Source organism: Melanerpes formicivorus, unplaced genomic scaffold, assembly GCF_026170545.1.
Source record: "Melanerpes formicivorus ecotype bairdi unplaced genomic scaffold, bMelFor1.0.p_v2 SCAF_128, whole genome shotgun sequence".
NCBI classification, from domain to species: Eukaryota; Metazoa; Chordata; class Aves; order Piciformes; family Picidae; genus Melanerpes; species Melanerpes formicivorus.
In genome coordinates this window covers 881,207-905,207 of record NW_027142480.1, presented here as the reverse complement: position 1 = coordinate 905,207, position 24,001 = coordinate 881,207, and the positions used below count along the sequence as shown (strand labels likewise).

Here is a 24,001-nt window from a genome sequence, read left to right as displayed (position 1 = left end):
TTCAGTCAGTGAGAATATTGCACTATGGTAATTTCTGGTTATTAAAGCATCTTCTATATTCGATGCAATTGCCATCAAGTGCAAGCAAAACTTGTCATTGATACTGACAGTGACATTAAGTTTCTTTTTCTTTTTTTTTTTTGTAAATGTAATTATGCCATTTTGTCATCTGGTGAAATGAAATTTAGTGAATTATATTTCAGATATTTTAAAATGTCATCAAATTGCATGTCACTTTTCAAAGATGTGCAAAGCGTATTTCCTACTCCTGAAAGGTTTGCAAGTTAAATGTGTTACAGACCATACGCAAGACAAAGGGCCAAGAGAGTCTATTTCTACTTCAAGTTTGTAAACCTTGATTAAGTGCCTAAATTACATTGCTGCTACAAAATACCTTCTTGAATGTTCACTTCTCCTGGAGCAGAATTAGCATTAGCAATTAAATTAATTAAATTTCCATTAACTAAAGCTGCATAAACTCAATACAGAAAACTATTTGCATATTTTCTGCTAATTTTAATGGCCAACTACCAATTCTGAAACACATAAGGTAGTTAAGTGGTTATTACTATCAATAAAAGACTTGTGCCTTGCTCTGTGTGAACATCATTTTTTCTAGTAAGTGTTCATCTACTTTAACAAATCATTAGAAGCTTATTAGCAGAACTTCCCTGTTTGGTAAACAGAGTGTTTTAAACAGAAAAAAAGGTGTGTGTGTGGGGAAATCTAGTATATAGTCTAAAGTAAACCTCAAATTGAATATTGCTTTATTGTGTTTGTTTGCTTACCTTATTTATTTATTTAAGAATGGTCAACCGTTCTGTGACTTACCAGATGGCAAACTTATGTTGTCATTGCTATATTTCAAGCAAGAAAGTCTCTGAAACTCATAGTACTGTCACCCTAAAATCTGCTGCAATATTAGAGAGATGTAAATTGTGAGAGCACGACTTCACAGTCTGAATCAGGAAAGTAAAGAGGTTCTCAGAGAGATTGAAAGATGACAAAAGGATATAATATCTAGTCTTATCAAAGAGTCTCGACTAGTGAGAGAGTTGTCATTGAACTGAAACTCCAAAAAAGATAATTGGATTACTCTGATCTTGAAAGAGTGCTCTAAAGATAATTAGAATGGAAGAAGTCTGCAGATTGTAGGGGGAAAAATAATTAAAAAGAACTCTCCAATTGATTTGTTTAAATTTTAAAATAGAAGAGAGGAATTTAAGTCTTACATGAGTAACTCATCTTCCAAATGAGACTCAGAGTCATCTATGGAAATGTAAAACTGATTTCTCATATAGAAGAACCAGATGCAATAGCTGAATAGGGGAATTCCTTGGACTGATTAGAGAACACCTGTGGAAAAAAGACTAAAATTTGAACTGGCACACTGCTTTCAAATTTAGCTAAATTCAAACCAGGCGCTTATTCAAGGTCCAGACTATGGGAACTTATTAACTTGGCACCAGATACTCTGTAGTGGATATCTCACAACCTAGGTGTTGCAGCTGTTTGCATGTATGGACGATTAGATATGTATGTCATTAGGGATTTCAATATACTCTTTTCCATGTAATTATTCAAAGAAGCTCTGAGGTTTACTTCCCTTTCTCAGCAAACTTTTACCACTTGGGTATTATTTTACATATCTTGTTTTTTTCTTTTCTTTCAACTTCAGTTGAAATGCAGAGTATTTTAACATTCACAAATCTGGTGTAAAGAATATGAATATTTAGAGCAATGTGGTTTTTGAGTTTATGATCATTGGTTACAGTTCTTTCCTGCATGGTGCTCTGTAAAAGGTTGAGGCTGGGCTGGCCATTAGTCAGATGATGGATGCCAGATGTGGAAAAAATACTAAATGCTACCATAACATATTCAGTTGTTTTAATTTATTTTTTCTTTTAAAGTGTTTTAACTCTGTTATAAATGTAGCATTTAAATGTTTTTCATAAGCAGCATAACACACATGAATTGACTGTATTCAGATATATTTTATTTTAAAATTCATTTTTCCAAAGTAGATGTTTACTACATTCATTAAATTCTCTGTGAATTCTAATAACCCTCCATGTGTTATCTTTATAATAGATGAATTTTAGTCTAATTGTTTCCCTCCTGGAATTTAGTGAATAAATGTAATAAGTAGAAGCTGGAGGTGCTGGAATGTGTCCAGAGAAGGGCCATGAGGATGATCAGAGGGCTGGAGCTGCCCTCCTATGAGGACAGACTGAGGGAGTTGGGGCTGTTCAGTCTGGAGAAGAGAAGGCTCCGAGGAGACCTAATTGTGGCCTTCCAGTATCTGAATGGGGCCTACAAGAAAGCTGGGGAGGGACTTCTTAGCGTGTCTGGTAATGATAGAACTAAGGGGAATTGAACATAACTAGAAATAGATAGATTCAGATTGGATGCTAGGAAAACGTTTTTCACTGTGAGGGTGGTAAAATACTGGCACAGGTTGCCCAGGGAGGTGGTGAAAGTCTCATCTCTGGAGGTTTTTAAGGCCAGGCTGAATGCGGCTCTGGGCAACCTGATCTAGTATGAGGTGTCCCTGCCCATTGCAGGGGGGTTGGAACTGGGTGATCCTTGAGGTCCCATCCAACTCTGACAATTCTATTATTCTATGAAATGATAAAAACAAAAAAAATGCAATAGACATTAAAACCTTCATGGGAAACTCGCTACTGCAGCTAAAAAAATGTCAATATTAGAAAAATTAGTATCTGCACAGAACCTCCCACTCCAAGTCTGTATAGACCAGGTGGGATCCAAGACACTGTAGAATTTAATTTTGGAAACGGTGATCTTTTTTAAATAACCTTTACACTGTCTTTAACTGCCAACTTGGCTGCCATAGACAATCTAGAGGATTCTAGGTCACTTCTCTGCTGTGAACTGTTGAACAGAAGCTTTGAATTAGAAACGCTTCTTGTCAACATTTCTGCTGCCTGCAACATAATAACAGCAGCCATGCTGGTAAGACACTATATAAATTGTGAAGGAGGAACCGTGCAGGTCCTTCCAGTTTTCAAGAGTCTCAGGCCTTTGGCTTTAGGGCAGACTGGTATTTTTATTTTCTATCATCTGTTTGTATGGATGGCAGAGGAGCTGTTATATCTGGGAACACTTACTCAAGCTGACAAATTCTGATAGAAATGGATTTCTAAAAGGGGTTGAATAATGAGCTCTGAGTAGTCTATAAAATCTGCCCCATTTAACTTCTTTAACTAAAGTGAGGAGAACACTATTGATGTGCAAGGTTTATGACAACCTCTTATTCATAAGTATATTATTTTTGCCCTAACCTCTATTTCAATGAAAAGCAGGCTTTCAGCTGGTATGTCCTTCCTATCATTTCCACTAGCACAGTGTGGCTGAGATTGTGTGGAGAACTTGAGGTGGTAATTGAGATGCATCATATAAAGCTTTCTAATATAGTAGCAAGGTAGAAATGTAAATATAGCCTGTGTGCACAGCAGTCTCCTTTTCAGTCTTAGTGGTTTATTTAGAATATACATGGCTGGAATAGGCTCTTTTTTAAGGTGAGTAGGGAGGAATTCTACTTATATTCGTCAGTTATGGTGATAGACACTTTGACAGAACAGCATTAGTACAATGAACTTAGAGCAAGCCGTGGAAGTGATATTTTAGTAGAAAAACAGGAGGACACAGTCTCAAGCTGTGGAGGAGGAAGTTTAGGCTTGATCTTAGAATAAAGTTCTTCACAGAAGGAGAGATTGCCCATTGGAATGGGCTGCCCAGGGAGGTGGTGGGGTCGATGTCCCTGGAAGGGTTTAGGAATAGCCTGGATGAGGTACTTGATGCCATGGCCTAGTTGATCAGTTAGGGTTGAGTAATTGGTTGGACTTGATCTTGGAAGCGTCTTTCAACCTGGTTGATTCTGTGAAACAAAAGAAGACATGATGAAGAGTAAACAAACATATACTGCATGCAGTCTATTTTCTGTTTGTCCTGCTTCTGAATTGCAGGGGGTTTATGTTTTGTTATATCTGGAACCAATCCGTTCTGCCTGTAGGTTCTAGCATGGCTGCCTACAAAGTGCAGCTGAAGGCAGGAGTAAAATCTACCCTGTGATTTGGAGTCACTGACACAAGCTAGGATGACCAAATGGTACCTTTTGATTGAACAGAAATGTACATCAGAATATTTAGCAATCATCATCATGGTAAAACATCTTTGCTTTTACACCTCAAATTATGAGTTTTATCACAGAATACCAAAAGTAAGAAAATACCCCTAATGCAAGCTGGCAGCTTCCCAGTGCTTCAGAGGACTGCAAGTCTTAAAGTAACTTCTTGCCCTTGGTTCGTTTGTACAGCTCCCAATTACTTTAATGTGAATTTTATGGGTGAATTGAAGGCACAATTATAGCTTAATGATCCTGACACTTGCACTGTTTATAACTTCAGCTGCACAGAAATAACATCAACAATATAGTAAGTTAAATGCATGTTAATAGTAATAAATTACATAAAAAGACAACAACTTTTGGTATGTAAATCAGCTTGTTACAGGAAAGGAGACTAAAAAAATATCTAGGTCAGATCTATTGCATTTTGTACCTTTTCATGAATGCTCTCAGTACCAGTTTTATTATCATATTTTAACTATTTTGTTACTTTATTATTTTTTCATAGTGACTAAATAATTTCTTTTTCATGTCTAGGTCAAAAATTCAGTGCCTGTGCACTGATACTGAAAGTTCCATTCCAAGTTTATTAAAAGGAAGTGTCTTTATTTTGGCCTCTGAAATCCCTACTCATGTCATGTTTCTGCATATCTTGTACTGTTTATAAATTCATTAAGCATATTCTTATTTCTAGATGTCCAGCATTCACCTCTTTGTCAAATCTTACAGAGGTCAGAATGAATTTTGATGCATGGTAAAGCAATAAAATCAAGTTCTGACAGGCATATCTGATGATGAAGACTGAGACTGTATAATTATATAGGATACGGTACAGCCACTTTCAATTTAACGCAGATTAAATAGAAAATCCTGTCTAGTATTCTCATAGATGGAATCATTTAAAGAGGAAGATTTCTAATCTCTGTGTGGATCTAGAGCAGTTTCCTCAATTTCATGTTTGAACAATTAAATCCTGCATTATATGCAGAAAGAAATAATGTGTGAATCAGAAGTTTTACTTATGGAATAAAGGACAAACTAACATGGGCAAGACCTAATTTCTTATATTCTCTTAGGCAAATGATGTTAAGGATGATCTTTGAGATCTCTTCCAACCTTGGTGATTCTGTGTGATTCTGTGATTATTATTACAGAATTGACTATGGGTTGGGTTTAACTTTAATCACAGTTGTTTAGAATATTGGTGTTTAAAGATGAGCTAATTACTTCTGTTTTACTGTAGGGGAACTTGGTTTATATGCTGTCAGAATCACAGAAAGTTAGGGTCTGGAGGGGACCTCAAAAGGTCATCCAGTCCAGCCCCCCTACCAGAGCAGATCACCTGTACCAGGTCACACAGGAGCACATCCAGACTGGTTTTGAGTACCTCCAGAGAGGGAGACTCCACAACCCCCCTGGGCAGCCTGTTCCAGTGTTCCATCACCTTCTCAGGGAAAAAAAAAGTTTTCCTCCTGTTTCCATGTAACTTCCTATGCCTTAACTTCCACTCATTGCTCCTTGTCCTGTCATTGGGCATTGCTGAGAAGAGCCTGGCTCCATCCTCTCAGCACTCACCCCTTACATATTTATAAACATTTATGTAGTCACCCTTTAGTCTCCTCCAAGCTGAAATGGCCTAGCTCCCTCAGTCTCTGCTGTCCTGGAAAGTGTGTTTTTGCTACCTAATGCTGTATTTTGTTTGTAATTTTTTGTTTGCTTTTACTCAAAGGCAATGTTTGAGCACTTGATCTTGCAAAATGATCATGACAGATACGTATGACCTACTTCTGTGGAGCTGGAGTATTTTTTCAGCTATTGTGCCGTGTCTATCTCTGGCAGCACTGCTATCAGCTTTATTAATCATGACCTGGGAAACAGCTTTAAGAGGAGCTATTATGGCATGTTCACCTCTGACGAGGATAAAAGTATTGTATCTGCCCACATGTCTAACAGGTTCTTTGGGGCTAGTAATGTTCCTCAGGTGCCTTGTTTGTCATTTCTGTGTCTCAGGTCATGAGACTGGGAAGTAAAAGTGTACCAACATTTTCTCAGTGGAAGAAATAAAAGTTAACAGCAGAGATTTCATCTGAGATTTTCTGAAGGTTTAAACTAGGGCTCAATTTGAATTATCAGTGGAGATGGTAATCATTACAAATAGTTCAAACTTCTCCAGCAAATGATATGTACTGGGTGTTAGCCTATATTGCGTCGTAGTTTTTCCAAAGCTATTGCATTCTTTTGAGTTTCTTCTCACTCTTACGCTTTCTGAGACTTCAAAGGCTGTGTAGTATGATACTTGGAGAGAAAAAGAAAAAACCAACAAAACAGCTTTGTTAATTTTAAATCAGTTGCTGTTTGTGGAACTGGTCATGTGAAAACTTTGATTAACAGCCCTGGTATTTTTACTTCTTAGTCTGAAGGAAGCTGGTTCTGAAAGCATGCTGGGTACTCTGAGGCTTTTGAAGTTCTGAACTTACATATGACAGGATATGAAATTAAAGACACTTCAGTTTTATAGTTTTTATTGGGACAATTATTCTTGTAATGCTGTGTTTTTGTTTGGTTTTTTTTCTTAACAGAGGACATCAATATTAAGGTTAATATAATTTAGCAAATTAAAATTCAGGAAAGTGACTGGAAGTTGGTTAGCTGTTGAATAAAGAGTTGCAAAGCAGTCGCATATTTTAATTCACATTTTAAAACCCCACAAATACCAAGTCAGAAAATGTTATAGCTACTTAAGCTGAGAAAGGAAGAGCCCAGTCCTTTTTTTTCCTTTTTTTTCCCTATAAAGTGATGTTGAAATTTAAATAGCCTGATTGGATACTACTGAAACCAATAAATCTCTAATAGCATAAGCATATCTGTATGATAAAGCATTTGGGACTCATGTCAGCTAACTATAGGCATCCACAGTGCATGTATCTATTATGTGACATAGACACTGTAAGATTCCTTTTTTAATCATAGGAGGAAAATGAATTCTTTAAGAGTGCAATTTATCTGCTCTCTGTTAGCCATTTACATTATGAAGGCAAAGTCCTACCCCACTGTCTTTCATCATCCCTTCCAACATTCTCAGTGCCACACAGATTTTATGTTCAATCCAAATGTTGTCAGTACACATAAAACATATGTGTCTCTTCCCTCCATATGGAGTAATTAAAAAAAAAAAAAAAATCAATTATTCTGGAAATCCATTCCAAATGTTTGCAATAGGGGCCTGCCTTCTGCTTATGCCATTAGCAGTGATTCCCAGAGTCTCCTGCAGAGTCCTCTCTCAGAGAAACTCTTTCCTCTATCCACATCACATTTTCCTTTTGTAGCTGCACCTCAGTTTTGTGAGAATAGTTCCAGGATTTTTAATTAACAAAGACCCTGATTTGAGCAAATGGAAAGGCATTTATGCACCAGTGATTGAATCAGTTCAGCTGTGTATAAACCAAATAGGTCTACAGAATGGGTGTAGACTCTAGTAGGCAATCACCTCTACTATTTAATTATCAGAATGTTTATCACCTGGCATATTTTTGTTGATATAAATTAATGCCTTGACACAATTCCAAGGCATGATGTGGAGGTTTGCATATATGGATGGGGCCATCATGGCTTGGGAAAAATACTAGGACATAAGGGATTTAGCAATGGTGACTTATTTCTTTACTATCAAGTATAACCTCAATTTCCTAAGGGACATAAACTGAAAAGCCACACCCTGTACAAAGTTTTGCTGGCTAGTTCTACACATTGCCTTGCCCATTATCCATATCTATGAACCATCTTTCCTTGTCACTTAGCTTTTCCTTTTTATAATACATGAAGCTGAGACAAGGAATGTAGATTTTGAGATTTTACCTTGGGAGATGTGCATTTAAAAGTTAGATATGGCAACACAGGATTTAGCAGCTTTTCAACTCCTAACTCATCACTGGATTTATCTTCAAAATCATTCTGAAGACAGGTAGTTAACAATTTCAAAACAAGAATGGAAAAAGGCACTTTCATTATGGTTTGGAAACATTGGAAAAACAATTGTTTCAAGGCACAGTCTTGCAGAGGAGATAAAGTATAATTTAGTTAAGGATGAAGGGCTTTCAAGAATTAGTTTCATGATTCAGGATTAATTCTTAAGGAGTTAGGAAAGGTTCATCCTTTTCCCGGGAAAAGGGAGCAAAGAGAAAAAGAGCACAGAGAGGTTTAAATCATGAAGCATATGGTAGTTTGGTATGTTTGAAAGGGCTTTCTGATTCATAGTTTAAGTTCATTAATATATTTCTAGGTCATTAGAAAGCTTTGCTTTGTTTGTTAAGTTTCACATGATATCCATGAAACATAAAAGAACAAACAATTACTGATGTGTCACAAATCAGTTGAGTGTTTCTTAATAATCTTCATTTCATACAAATCACCACAACTACTGAATGAATAATGCTTTGAGATAATTACCAATGTTTAATCAATAATACTTCAAATTTCAACATTTGTGTTGTTTTGTATAAAGCTACCAGATGGCATCTTAAAATACATCTGACTCTGTTGATCTGAGGTTTAAAAATCCCAAGTTCTAGGATTCTCATGACATGTCACTTCTAACCTTAGACTCTGATTTCTCAGCTCATTCAAGAGATGACTGTTCTGGCAGACATATAAAAAGAAGCAAAGTGAAAACAGAAAGAGGCAAATGAATGGGATGAGGTCAAATTAGATGCTAACTGGAAAAATAACTAAACTACTATGTCCTTTTAATCTATAAAATATATCAGGCAAAATCTGACTTAATTTGCAATGGATATAAATGTAAAATATTGCACAAGTCTGTGACGCAGTTGATACTGATTTAACCTATGCCCAGGAACAGTTGCCCCAATTTGAAATCAATTGGTCTATATAATTTCAAATTTACTGCAGCATTGATGAGCTGTTAACTGCTTAACATTATGAATAATACAAACATTATACAGCACGCTGCAAACTATGTCATAAAATATGTAAAGATTTGCATCCTCTCCAATATTACAAACCTCTGGCACAGCAGACAATAAAGTTAAAAATTAAAGAAAGATATGATTTCCACGTTAGGACACTGTAGTGTTACATCTCCCTTCACTAAATTACTTTGCATGACAACATCACAAAATACTGACAAACAACCAACTTACCATTGCTTCTTGCTAGGAAGAGGACATTGCTACTCCTTTAACAACTCCATTTAAAGGCAGCAGACCCTGACTGCCCCTTTCCTGCCTCTTGAAGTGATTTAGAACCTTTCTGCCTAGTAGAAATAACTTTTAATTAAAGACAAAGACTAGCCCTAATTAATATCATGTGATCCTGTTTTGCATCCTATGAAACATGTTTAGACCATGGAAATATTTACATGTAATAGTAAAAATAGTCTCTACATGGGGAAGAATAGGCTGTGCCCTCACAATCTCTTGCTGTTGCCTGTAGAAGCATTTGTTTCTGTGGCATCAGGATGGATAGCAAGTTGCAGTGAAAAAAGTGAGCTGGTGATGGTGAAAGAGCTAACATCAAGCCTTTGTAAGCCTTAATTTATATGCAAAAATCTAGTCTCACAGGCTGCTGTGAGAAGACATTTGACATAATTCTTCTCAGTAATTTTTCCTTAGAGATAGCACTGAATTATGGGATTACTAAATTATTGCCATAATCTAACAATGACAGTCTTTTATAAGGGGGAAAAAAAAAATCAGATTCCAAAGAAACCATTAAAAATGTCATGATATCTTCTTGCCAATACCAATGTTAAATCCAATATCCTGACCAATTAGAGTATGAGTGCTTCATTCTCCTGACCTATTTTGAAATGAAAGGTATTAATTTCCTGACCCAAGATGCAATGCCCTGATAGTACACTTCATTTTACATACTCTGTTTTATCAATTATTTCAGAATGTTAGCACAAGATAAAATAGTTTGGAAATAAAGAAGTCTGGAAAAAAATGGTGTATGTATCAGCTTCATGACAAATAATCGCTTAATTCAAAGCAGTGTATAACTAGTGGGCTATGTGATATAAAGCGTTTTCATACAATTAATTGATGTTTCCAGAATGAAAAAGCAATAGATTTTGACTGAAAGAAAGGTTTTTGAAGGCAGTATTACTGAACGCCAAAATGCAGAATGAGGCTAATCTCCAGGAAGATGCAATTATCAATACAAGTACCAAAGCACCTTTAACAAACTAAACACCAATTATTTTTACCACATAAACATTCCGCAAATGAAAATCGCCTTAGAATAGTTTGATTTGAATCAAAAGAGCAATCACTTTAAGAAATAAGCCAAGTGTAGATAAGAAATATTTTATAAAATGAAAATCTTTGAGATAATAATATATCAGTGCGTGAAGCATATATTGATAAAGTTAATTTATCAATGGAGTCTCTTCCTTGAATACATTTCATGCACATGATATATTTAAATGATGAATTGAATGTGCCTGCCATTGTGTGCCATGATTGCATCATTACTTATCACATCACAAATATTTCATAAGAACTGCTTTTGCAGGTGATTTATTTATTTATTTATTAAATATAGTTGTTCAGGTTATTTGCAGTATCTGTATTTAGATGATGGCCTGTATCAGGAACAGTGTGGCCAGCAGGAGCAGGGAGGTCATTCTCCCCCTTTACTCAGCACTGGTTAGGCCTCTCCTTGAGTACTGTGTCCAGTTCTGGGCCCCTCAGTTTAGGAGAGATGTTCAGATGCTGGAACGTGTCCAGAGAAGGGCAACAAAGCTGGGGAGGGGTTTGGAGCACAAGCCCTATGAGGAGAGGCTGATGGAGCTGAGATTGCATAGCCTGGAGAAGAGGAGGCTCAGGGGAGACCTTATTGCTGTCTACAACTACCTGAAGGGAGGTTGTAGCCAGGTGGGGGTTGGTCTCTTCTTCCAGGCAACCAGCACCAGAACAAGAGCACACAGTGTCAAGCTGCACAAGGGGAGGTTTAGGCTGGATGTTAGGAAGAAGTTCTTCATAGAAAGCGTGACTGGTCATTAGAATGTGCTGCCTGGGGAGATGGTGGAGTCACCATCACTGGAGGTGTTTAGGAAGAGACTGGATCGGGCGGTTGGTGCCATGGTTTAGTTGATTAGATGGTGTTAGACGATGGGTTGGACTCGATGATCTCAAAGGTCTTTTCCTAGTTAATTCAATTCTATTTTTTTTAATGCTAAACTTGAGGAGCATCTTTCCTTCAGAATATTACCCAGTGCATTCCTTATCATTATTTAGATGTATTTAATGATGATGCTTCCCTTGTTTAGAATGGTAGCTTTAGGTTTGAACTGATTTTTTTTTTTTTTTTCCATTTTCCACCTTTTTTAATTCATTTTACTTTATTCCCATGGGAAAGTCTTTTTTCCCTGGCTGAAAGCTTTGAAATGTTTGATACACTTCATACATTTTCAGAGATGATCTTGAAAATTTGACATGGTAATGTTTGTGCCTTTTATTACCTTGTCTACTATGGCTATCATACTGAAAATCTGTACATAGTTCAGGCTTAGTGATACCCCCAAGGATATAGGGAAATGCTTTAACCTCTCAGAGACTGTGGTTATAATAAGACTCATGTCATCTCCTGCTGTTACCTGACAAGGACTGCAATTATTTATCTACTTTTTTCCCCAAAAAAAATTGGAGTGAAATTTCTGTACTTTATGATAAAGGCTTCTCACTGCTTCTCCAAGCTGAGTTAGACCAGACACTGGAATTTACCCGAAGGAACCTGTCCCTCCTTTGGTGCCAGGGATTCTGCTGCTGATATCAAGTGATGAATACATTTTTCCAGAGCAGTCATTACTCAGAGCAAGAGCTTTACCATGAGGTAATACTTTGGGAGTAAATGAGGGTGCAGCTGGAGAAATTAATTCTTGCCTTTACCAGTCATCTTCCAGCTTTTGTGAAAATGAGGAGTAGAATAATAAGCTTCTTTTGTCTTCTTTTTTTAGAGAAATATGTTTTCCCTCTTGCCAATTACAACTTCTTTGTGCTTCATGTAGCACAAAAAATATTTCTTCTTTCATAATCCTATTTTTCTATTCTTGAAAAATATGAAATTCATACCTCATGTAAAATTTGTAGCTGAATACAAATGTTACTTTTCATTCAGTAATTTTAGTTACTGCCTATAAAATATTTGATGCAAAAATATCTGCCTCTGTTTCAAAAGGAGGTGGGTAATGGTTGTCATCTACTTATTGTACAAATAGCATTGGAGATCTTAACCAGTCATTAAATAAGCAGCACCCTTCTTGAGAAATTGGGATAGCAAAGGTCTTCTAAGAAAAAAAATCCACTCTGCGAGCACTCTAGACATGCCAATAATTGTGTCACTGTCCTTGGCTGTATATCTTGGAATGGAATGAAGCTGGAGGTGGGGAGATTCAGGCTGGACATAAGGAGGAAGTTCTTCACCATGAGAGTAGTGAAGCCCTGGAATGGATTGTCCAGGGAGGTGGTTGAGGCCCTGTCCCTGTAGGTGTTTAAGACCAGGCTGGATGAGGCTCTGGCCAGCCTGATCTAGTGTGAGGTGTCCCTGTCCATGGCACGGGGGTAGGAACTAGATGATCCTTGTGGTCCCTTCGACCCTGACTGATACTATGATACTATGATCTTGGAAACCCTTGGCTCAGATATTTAAAATAATCTGAAGTCACCTGTGATTTTCATAGAATCGTAGAATCAATAAGGTTGGAAAAGATCATCAAGTCCAACCTGTCACCCAAGACCTCATGACTAGCTAAACCTTGGCTTCAAGTGCCATGTCCAATCCCTTTTTGGACATCTCCAGGGATGGTGACTCCATCACCTCCCTGGGCAGCACATTCCAATGGCCAACAACTGTTTCTGAGAAGAACTGTGTCCTCTTGTTCTGGTGCTGATGGCCTGGGAGAAGAGACCAACCCTTCCTGGCTACAACCTTCCTTCAGGTAGTTGTAGAGAGCCATAAGTTCTCCCCTGAGCCTCATCTTCTCCAGGCTAAACAATCCCAGCTCCCTCAGCCTGTCCCCGTAGGGCTTGTGCTCGAGGCCTTTCACCAGCCTCATTGCCCTTCTCTGGACATGTTCAAGAGTCTCAACGTCCTTAAATTGAGGGGCCCAGAACTGGCCAAAGTAGTCAAGGTGCAGCCTAATCAGTAACCAAGAATAATAACATGAAAAAGAGCTGATAGGAATGTATTGATGCATAGATTTGTTTTATAAAATAAATTTTTTATTGTTCTTTCTACAGAGAATACCTTACTGGGGAAAAAAAAAAAAAACTAATTCCAGCTGGTTAATGTTCAAAAGGAAAGCTTGTATTGTGAAAGATATCTGTTAAATACTCCAAATATTTTTCAAGCATATTCCAGTTGTTAAAGGCAGGGAGATATGTGAGTGAAAACATTCTGTCTTAAATGGGAAGCAATCAGCATCTCATGAATTAAGGAATTTTAAGTTGTGCTGCCAAATGAAGATGATGTAATTATCACCAGGGCATTCAAACATATTCAGTATTAGCCAGGTCTAAGATTTATAGAATGGATCCGTTATCAGTCAGGAGTGAGTGTTATTCAGGAAAGGATTTTACTAGGAACTGAAATGATCAAAGTTTAATTTCTTGAACTTGATATATGTTTTTCTACATATTTGAGGTTTCCTTGAACTCATTTCTAATCCCTTGCCCTTCAGGCCCATTCTGAGGTGAAAAAAAAACATTGCAGTGTCATTCCATGATCTTGAAATGCAAAAACTGTAAACAGTTGCAGTTCTAAGCAATTGCTGTAGTTTCTGGACATTGCCAATACTTGGAATTTGAGTTGCAGCCATGAGCTAGGGGACTGTAATCCTGGAATCAACAGTGGCTTTTGATGAAATTGAAAAGACTACTGCAGCAACAGAGACATAAAAATATACTAAAAAGTTTGAGCTTATATAAACCTACTGATCTAATATAACTAAGCTAACACAACTTTCATTTTTTTAAATGTAACAAATGTTTAGAGGGGGGGAAAAATGTCATCATGAAGACTTGCTTATTTTCCTTGAAATAAGGTAAACACTATAGATATCACATTAACTCTGTAGTCCTAGCTAGCTAGTGTCATATGTCTGTTAGTAAATATTTGAGTAGGTATAACTGATGAAGAAGAAAAGATTTTCAGGATTTCCAGATGCTCATGTACAACTACGTGTTGAGCCATCATTAATATCCAGACAGCTCAGAGCCAGAATCTTCACAGCTGAATACTAAGTTGAGCATTCAGTGTGCTGAGACACAAACTAAGTCTGGACTTCTGTAGATCTACTTGCCCCCTACTCCATCTTTTTTTAACCCTTACAGTCTTCTACTTACATTTAGCCAATATATGAATTCAGTGAACATCTGATAATTGGGTCAACATTAAATTTAATAGTGTGCCAACAGTCACAAACATGCCTAATGAAAACAGACTTTTTCCTTGAATGCAAACACATCTTTGTAAACTTGTTGAGAAACAAAGTGAAAAACATCTTTCTCCTTGTTTTTCTTGTTCACCTTTATTTTGTCGGAGAAAATGGAGAGGACATCAAACTGAAATATTCATCAGTTCATTAGAGCCTTTCCACCAAAACCAGAAAACTAATGCTGAATATAGGGGGTTTGTATGTCAGTTGGCATTTATAACTTCTTTTTTTTCTCCTTAGACAGTAAAGTAATATTCTATGTCACAGGATTGAACATGTCAGATATAGACTTGAGGATACGTTTCTAAGTATTCCTTACCATTTCACACTGTGCTAACAGCCTACTTGTATAACATATATTTCTTTGACACTGTTTAGCTCTTCTAACATATCAATCTGTCACTCTTTAAAGAAGTTTTGCATAGATCTCTGTAAGATGTACGGTCGTTCAGTGAGTTAGCACCACAACAAACACTTCATAAGCTCTGTCACAGTGATTTGTGCAGGGCTGTAGCAGACTATTAAATTTGCCTTTTCCTACAACATTTTTCTTTTTCTCAATAGAAGCAGAGAATATTGAAAATATTTAAAAGTACAAGCCAGAGGGGTGTTGTTCAAGTACTTTCTCCATACAGAAATACCAATATGTTCAGAGACATGACTGGCATACCTGTTTCAGGATCAACCTGCCGAGTAAAGATAGCTAAGGAAACAGTGATCGACACAGATGTTTAATGAGAAGTAAATTAAAATCTTGAGTTCTTTTTAATGGTAAACGTTTCTCTCCCCACAGATTATGATCATTTCTACTGATTCAAATAGCAGCTCAGTCAGGAGAGGGATAACCCACAGCAGATAACCCGAAGGGATGGGAGTAAAGTAGCTATTATTCTGGCAGCTAACATGATTTGAGGGAAGGCTGACTAGTTGAGTTCAAGTTTGCACTGATTAAAATAGAAGACTTTGAAGGAAGGCAGTTAATGTGTCTGTGTCACATGAATTACTTTGCAGATGCTTTCTATCACTATCCACAAAGTAAGATAAAGTGCCTTTTACTGTTTGTCTCAAACCCAATTATTTTGGTGCAGGACTAAGAAAGGAAACTGTGTGATTTCTGCTCTTGCAGGACACAGATTAGAAATTAGAAATAACCCTTTCTGATTTTAAAATCTTGGGGTGGGTGGGGGGGAAAGATACTCATTATAGTCCACAGCCCAGAGGCATTAGTTGTGGGGTTTTCTTTTTGTTTGTTTTGTTTTGCTTTTTACTATTAGAAAGAAAAATATAATTATTAAGCATTTTTCACCAAGCCCCTCACAGGACAGCTTATAAAAAGCGATTCCCCCTATGCCAAGCTTAGAGAATAATGTTGATACATATTCAACATGAAATCTCTTCATTTTTTTTTTCCAGACAATTTAAATCATCCTTGCATAACGATATCATATGTTTCATGGAAAAATATGCTACTTTCATTCTCCCATGCTTGAGAACTAGGAAAATGGTTTTCCAAATTTTCCAAGGAACTTGCCTTCAGCATAAGGCAAAGCATACAAATTTTGAGGCTTGAGACATGTTCTCTCACAAATGCCCAAGCCCATGCAATGAAGGTGATAATAGAATTCTGAATACCAAACAGTAATGTTAATTTTTTAAAATTTTTTTGCAAAAGGAAAATGATAGCATAATGCTGAAATAAAATAGCTATTACAGATATCTTCTTCTTAAGTGAAGGCCGTGGCAATTGGAGTAGGTGGGGAAAAAACAGACTATGCTGTTGCATTTGGAATAGAATGTGGCTTTTCCTCCAATGTGGAGGGCTGAATGCTTTGGAAGGCACAGCATTGTGGGTGCATTACAGTATTGTGGGTGCATTACAGTACTGTGGGTGCATTAGTCAGAACCAGCTTATAAAAGATTTTTTTATGGAAAGTAATTCATTCAAAGTTTTTGTGTTTGCTCTTGATGAATGGCCTGTTGCAGATGTTTGTTTATTGACATTATTATCCATTAATTTGATCGCACTGTCTTTTCTACTTAATGAATCATCATGTAAGTAATTTGGACAAGATCAGTGATGCTGTATGATTTCACCTTGTGCAGTAGAGTTATTAGGCCATAATACACTTCAGCACCCTGAAATTATCAGGATAAGTGCCATTAAAAGCAGAATCATGCATATATCCTTGACCCAGTATTTTTAAATGTTCTTGTGTCTGAACAATTTTAATGAAACTAATTCATATTATAACTGAGATGAAAATATACCAGACATCTTTTCTAATAAAAAGAACTTTACTAGGTAGCCATCTGGTTCAGTCCTTAAAAGTATGATTGTGGTTAGCAAAATGACTGAGAATAGAACTTCAGTATGCAAGATCTGTTTATTATTTTTTTGTTTTAAATATATTTGTTAGTAATATCATAATGGTGAGAAACTGAACAAAATACAAGTTTTATTAATGTTAGTACTATAATTTTAATTAAAAACTTTCTCTTAGTATTCTGCTTAGTATTTCATGTATATTCTGAAAGCAGGATATCAGCAAGTACAATTTGGTGTAATGAGATTAAGCTTCTACCTTGATATGAAATAGGGACACGTACTTTAAGACATGATAAATTTCAGAATGTAATATTTTTTACTTTACATTTAATTATACAATACAACAAATTTACACTCTTCACAGTATGAATATGTATTAATGGCTTTTATGCAATATAATAAAACATCACTAACTGAATAAGCTGTATTATACCAATACATAGACTCAAAGATACGCTGGTGCATCATGAAGCATTCATGACAATTCTTTGAAAGGAAGTTTGGATTAAGGGTTTTAACTTTTACCTGTTGTGCTGAGACCTTGAGACACATAAAAGGATAAAGAGTTTGTGTTTTCTAAAGATGTTCAGTTGAAAAGGTATAAGAACATTCAGAAAAGTAGTTGCAGCAATCTATTCTTGACTAAACAAAAGCACTGCCTGACCACCACATAGCCTACTTATTGAGCAGCTTTCTCAACCTGCCAGTTGAGATCCATTATGAGATATAAAAATGAAAAGACTTCTGAAGAGTTTAGTAATGTCCTCATGACATCCAGGAGGCTGATTTTGACCTTTTTCCATCAAGTACAGTAAGGACACTAATCATAGCAGGCAAATGTGTTGCTTGAAGAACAACTGTGATACAGATTTTTGAGAGAATTAGATTTTCTAAAGGAGAGTTCTAAAACGTTTCCAGTAGAAATTAAATTCAAGAATTAAAGCACATCTTTCTTTTATCAACATGGCTATACCAGAAACATTTAGACAATAAGTAAAGGGATAATAGCTCTAATTTTGTAAAAGTAAAGGTTAAGGACTCACTCATGCCAGCAAGAATGGTGAAAACTAGACTGGAATTTCACTGTGAGAGACAGCATATCCTTTGAGAAAAAGAAGCAGGCAGACAATGGAGTAATCCAATTGTGTCAGATATTTGTACTTCAAACAGGGAACTACAGCTCTCCTAAAAGTAATTGTACATATAAACATATATATCCTAACACATAAGTATGCCAGACTTATGTAAAATATATTTTAAAAGCTGGAATTTCATGTTACCACTGATATATATGGAAGGAAATGTTTGTAACGCTGCCAGGTCATATAGCAACTCTGAATGTTTCAGGTGCCATGTAGTGCCCAGTTCTCATGTGTCGAAGTCCCTTTGATAGAATCACGGAACTGTCAGGGTTGGACACGACCCAAAGGATCATCTAGTTCCAATCCCCCTCCCATGGGCAGGGACACTTTCCACTAGATCAGGTTGTCCACAGCCACATCCAGCCTGGCCTTAAAGACAGTCAGGGATGGGGCTTCCACCACCTTCCTGGGCAACTTGTTTCAGTGTCTTACCACCCTCATTGGTGAAGAACTTCTTCCTAATGTCTAATCTAAATCTATCCTCTTCTAGCTTGGATCCATTCCCACTACCCAACACCCTAAAAAGTCCCTCACCAGCTTTCAGGAGGAGAAAACTAGTTTTCTTTGTGCCCTTTTGTGGCACTGTCTGATGATGTTCCATGACACATTGCATACCCATATATTATACTTTAAATTCTCAGCACAAGCTTTTAAAACAAGTTCTCAGCCTTGATAGTTAAGACACAATTTGTGAAGAAGGCTTGTGGTGGGGAAACCTTGGCTAACAAGTGGTACATAAAGCATGGCTGATTTGCCATGGGTATCTGTTTGTATCCTGAGATTACAATTATCATTTGTTCCCTTCACATATCCTGAAGGGCTTTTTTGCTGTGCTTGTTGCTGTTGCTCTATTATTTATAGAAGCATTGTATTAATGTTGTTCTAATTGATGCTAAACCAATCTTGTTCCTGCTAAAATAACTTATTACTTCAATGCTATAAATAGAAACATTCTTGTGTTAGTAACAAGGACAAAAAATGCAGTGACTATTTCAGTGTATTAGGAACCAAACCCAAACTGAGTATAAAAATATTTAAAGTTCCCTCATGACACAATTTTAAAAGACATCCCTGTACTAATCAGTGGCTTTGCTTCAAATAATCAAGTTCCTCTGTCATTTTTTGGCATGAAAATAATTTCAAAGGGAAGAAAAAAGCAAAACTATGTGATTCATTAAAAAATAGGTAAGAAAATATGCAATGTAATTAGCTGTATTATCTTTAATGAACAGTAGAGACCCTCAGTGAGGTTACTGTTACAAGGATATCTGTCTACCAAGAAAGAATGACTAAGAACAGGGAAAAGAATTAAAAAATCTATCTCACACTTCCTTTTGTGCACCTGTTTATAGTTAGATACCAGCATATGACATTCTCTCCTAGCTGTCCCACATAAAACGCAGAAAGCAAGGGGAAAACTTCACTATGTTTGTTTGCAAAACTGGTACTCCTATTACAGCTCTAAACAACTGTGAATTTCAGAATAGTGGCACTTGTATCTTGAGGCAAGACATTTGTTGGAATCCATTACTACAAAGAAGAGACCTGGATTTGGGGAAAGGGGATCTTTTTCATTTAATCTCTACTTTAATAAATCTGTCTTTCTCATGCTAAATCATATAATGCATTTATTTATAGTGTGTCTCTCTTTGCTTTCTGTATGTTTCTGTAGTTAAATTGCCAGTTAGACATTAAGTTTTAAATTTTTCCTTCACTGCACTGATACTGCCTACTCCAAATTTTTCCTGTGATTTCTTTCACTATGTAAATTCAAGTGGGACAGGCAAGTATATGTATATTCCAATATGCATGAGGTTACTTCTATGCTGATCAGTTGATTCTTCTAGCCCCTTTTAGATCTAAATCTAGACCACACTTGTTCATATATTCAAAGCAATGTGAATGCATGCAGAAAAGAAAAGCAAGCAAGCATAACAGACATTTTGAGAAAGAAAACAAAATAGTATGAGGTTTAAACTCTGTATCCAAGTTACTTCTTCAATTTATGAAACCTTTGGAAAACTATGTGCAACCAAAACAAACCATCATAATATTTGATATAGGTAAATTTTGTACACTATCTCAAGCTACTTCATAGTGTTGCTAATGTACTATCTTTCCTAATCTTTGAGATCCTTGAAATGCATACAGCAGTGGTCTGGTATTTCCAGTTATGCTAAGTTCTGTCCCTAAGGACAACTGGGGTGGCCCTAGAATGGCATAGTCCCTGGATGATACTGGGCTTTATGTGGCAAAGGAATTCCTGTTTGGAATAGCACATATGAGTGACCAAGCAGTCCGGGACTGGTATTGACAGAGTTTCTTGCTTTACTTTGGAAAATAATGGGATCATAATGATTTGTAATGACTGTGAACAACTGTGATAAAAAGATGGAACAAGCCTTTATAAAAAGGGTTCTTCAAGTTTCTAAATTTCTCTTATCAGATTTACTCTGTGGAAAACATTAATTTTTAGTAGAGAAAATGTAATTATTCTTCACTGGAGTGAAAGCAATGCAATGAGATGACAAATGCATTTTATTACTGGAATATTTGCAAATATTTTTTCTCAATTTTTGGAAAAGCTGTTATAAACTAAATGCATCTGACATTCAGTGAAGACAGGTGCTATTCTTGATTCTATAAAAGAAAGAAAATTTGAAATTTACATAGCTGGTTATTACTTGTTTCTCCTTGAGTGACTGCTGAGAAAGAGAGAGGCTGAACTTCTGACAGCCTTGTTTTTGAAAGTATTGCCAGAAAGAAATTTTGTGTAGTGTGATTTAATTGGAATAGCTTCTTAATTAGTATTTGTAAGTGGATGAATTTCTACTAATTAAACTCTTTAAAGGAGCGTGTCCATTCCTGCTAAGCAGAACTCTCTGAGGCATGTTCTACCCAGAGTCTTTGAACAGAGTTTCCATTGACATTAATAACAGTTAATGAAATAGAAATTAATGACAAGTATTGAAGGATAATTTGATCTTTATATTGTATTATTTATCCCCTTTTTTTTTCTTTATTAAGAAGTTCATGTGTACCTGTCTTTCCAGTGGATCATTGTGTACCTGTCTTTCCAGTGGAACATTGATTAAAAAAAATAACATTTTGGTTTTGTGCAAGCATAAAATACACATCATTTATGAGATAACTAACAATTATATTTCAGACAATGAAAGATCTTACTTGAAGAGAGACTAAAACTGTTGCCATAGCTTCCTCTGAAAAGGGCATGAGTGACAACACACAATAAAAATGTAAAAACAGGATGGTGTAAAAAAAACCTGTGGTTATGCTTATTTTCAGAGTCTGTGAGTAAGTAGAAATTCAATCAAATTACAATGTGGCAAATTGAAAAGGAGACACTTTTGTGTGCTTCATATCTTCACTGAATATCTGAATGTCACCGTAGTCAAGAATCTGTGAAGAGCTTAACAAAAATTACAATCTAGTTTGCCAATCCCTGTGTACCCTGACAAATGACTATCTCAAGGTAACAATCTGCAGCTTTAAATGGCAGAGAGTTGGTATTAGAATGTCACTTTCCATTTGAAAATAGATGCCACCTATCAAAGGAGGCTAATGCAGTTATTTGGTGGCATACAGTCCCTCCTCACGCTGTAAGAATAGTGCACTTGTGTATGTTCAAAACGAGAATACTCACAGAAGAAACTAATACATTTTCTACAGCACAATTTATTTTCTACTTTTTTTATCTAAAATTAGCAACAGAATTACTTGAAGGGATACAAATAGTAACGTGCTAGCTAACTTGATAATATTTTTTAAATAATGTCAAGTAATGTTTTCAGATGAGTCATATGGTATTCAACTGGAAATTGAGTTTTATTTTAGAAGGAGGTTGATTTTTAATTAGTGCTTTAAAATGTAATATAATTTCATAAGAATGTGTTGCCTTATGTGGGCAGTTCTTGATGAGACAGCAGTAAGAGTAAAGCAAGCACTTTTAGGCAGTGACTGTTAAAGGCATCACTAAGCTTTATATTCTTCATTTCAAAGGACAGGGAATCTTTGCATGACCTTTATATAAGCCTGAAGAAATACAGGCCTCTGAAAGATTTCATTTTCTTGGTAAAGCTGAAAATAAAAACACTGGGGAAAGGTAGAATTTTTATGTTAATATACTATGATTCAGAAGATAACCAAAGTCTACAGGATATATTCTTGCCTCTATTTTGACATGCTGTGATGATAAATAATAATTTTAATGGCCTTGAAACCTGTGAAGGACTTAAGAGAAATCCCTTTGAATAAATGTGCAGGAGTCAACTGCAGCAGTTGCCTTCAGCAGAACCCAGTATTGATTTATAAAAACAGTATAAGTAATAAAAATATGTCTTCTCCAGAATTACAGAGTAGTTCCTGTGGCAATCCAGGAGTTCCACCAAAGGGTATCTTGTATGGCACAAGATTTGATGTTGGTGACAAAATCCGATACAGCTGTGTAACTGGATATATTTTGGATGGCCACCCTCAGCTAACTTGCATAGCCAACTCTGTGAACACAGCATCGTGGGACTTCCCTGTTCCTATCTGCAGAGGTAAGAGAAACATTACAGTGATGTCCTCAAATATACGTGTTATATTTATTAGTATGAAATGTGTTTCAATTATTAAGTTTTAGATTGTGGTAAAGGGGGAAAAAAAAAGCCTTTATGGATATTTTAATCTCAGTATATGTATCTACCAATTTTTAAGTCCACATCCTGTTACACTTGCATATCTCATTTATTTTGAAATATATTCAATGAAACAAAAATCTAGAAAGCCAATAATAAGTAGGATATAAATATCTCTGTTCAACATGTTTAAACTATGAGACTGTACATTTGAGACCCATTAATATTTTCTAAGGACTGATATTTTGTCAAGTATTAACTTGGATATTGAACAGATAGAAGTCTGAAACTACCAAAACAATTGAGTTAGAGGGACTTCCGCTCATCCTCAGACATTTCTGTATATTATATAACCTGTATTGTAACAAATATAGATCAAATCTTTTTCTCTTGCTCATGTTAGAAATGTAGCATCACTAGAGAATTCTGTTTTATGGGGAAATCTTATTTCCTGAGACTGTTATGGAGAAATAATATTTGCAGAGCAATAAAAGGAGCTAACCTGAAAAAATGGAGGAAACATCACTACTATACAGAACCAAATGCAATAAATTTAGTATTTTGATGAAACACCTTATGCCAGGCGAGGTTAAGATTCTTCTCTGGATTCACAGGTTATCTTTACAGAATGTAGCATTTATATTTGTCTAAAAGAAATATTCATTCTTGCAGGGACTACAAACAAAAGTAAATCCAACTTAACTTACTGTTCTGATAAATGTCTGATTAAATAGGAAAACAAATAATTATTTGGGTTAAAACATGGTTATCCAGTACCACAAAAAATTACTTATATGTAGGCAATGTTTGCCATTGAAAGGACCATTCTCTTGTCTGCTGTGCTTGGCTTGTTTTTCTGTGATGCTGAAGAAAATATGAAGTTATTGCTATTGCACCCTGTGATAGGATAAGGGGTAATGGAGATAAACTACAGCACAGGAGGTTCCACCTCAACAAGAGGAGGAAGTTCTTCACTGTGAGGGTCACAGAGCACTGGAACAGGCTCCCTAGAGATGCTGTGGAGTCTCCCTTTCTGGAGACTTTCAAGACCCATCTGGATGTGCTCCTGTGTGACCTGTGCTAGATTCTATGGTCCTGCTCTGGCCAGGGTGTTGGACTCTGATCTTCAGAGGTCTCTTCCAACCCCTGACATGTTGTGATCCTCTTAATACTGTTTTCTAGTAAAATTATATACAACTCCTGAATGTTCCCCCATGCTTCACAGATTAATGCTAGCCCATATGAAGAAGATACACAATCAAGGCATAAATTCAAATTCTGTTTGTG

At 36.2% G+C, this 24,001-nt stretch overlaps 1 protein-coding gene across 1 annotated transcript in view; it reads left to right on the top strand.

The window, feature by feature from the left end:
* CSMD3 (CUB and Sushi multiple domains 3) overlaps window positions 1-24,001 on the top strand; it is a 406,730-nt gene that overhangs the window by 89,121 nt on the left and 293,608 nt on the right. Inside the window, exon 4 of the mRNA XM_068167989.1 lies at window positions 22,442-22,636. Coding sequence (XP_068024090.1) covers window positions 22,442-22,636 — 195 coding nt within the window. The remainder of the gene's footprint in view (window positions 1-22,441; window positions 22,637-24,001) is intronic.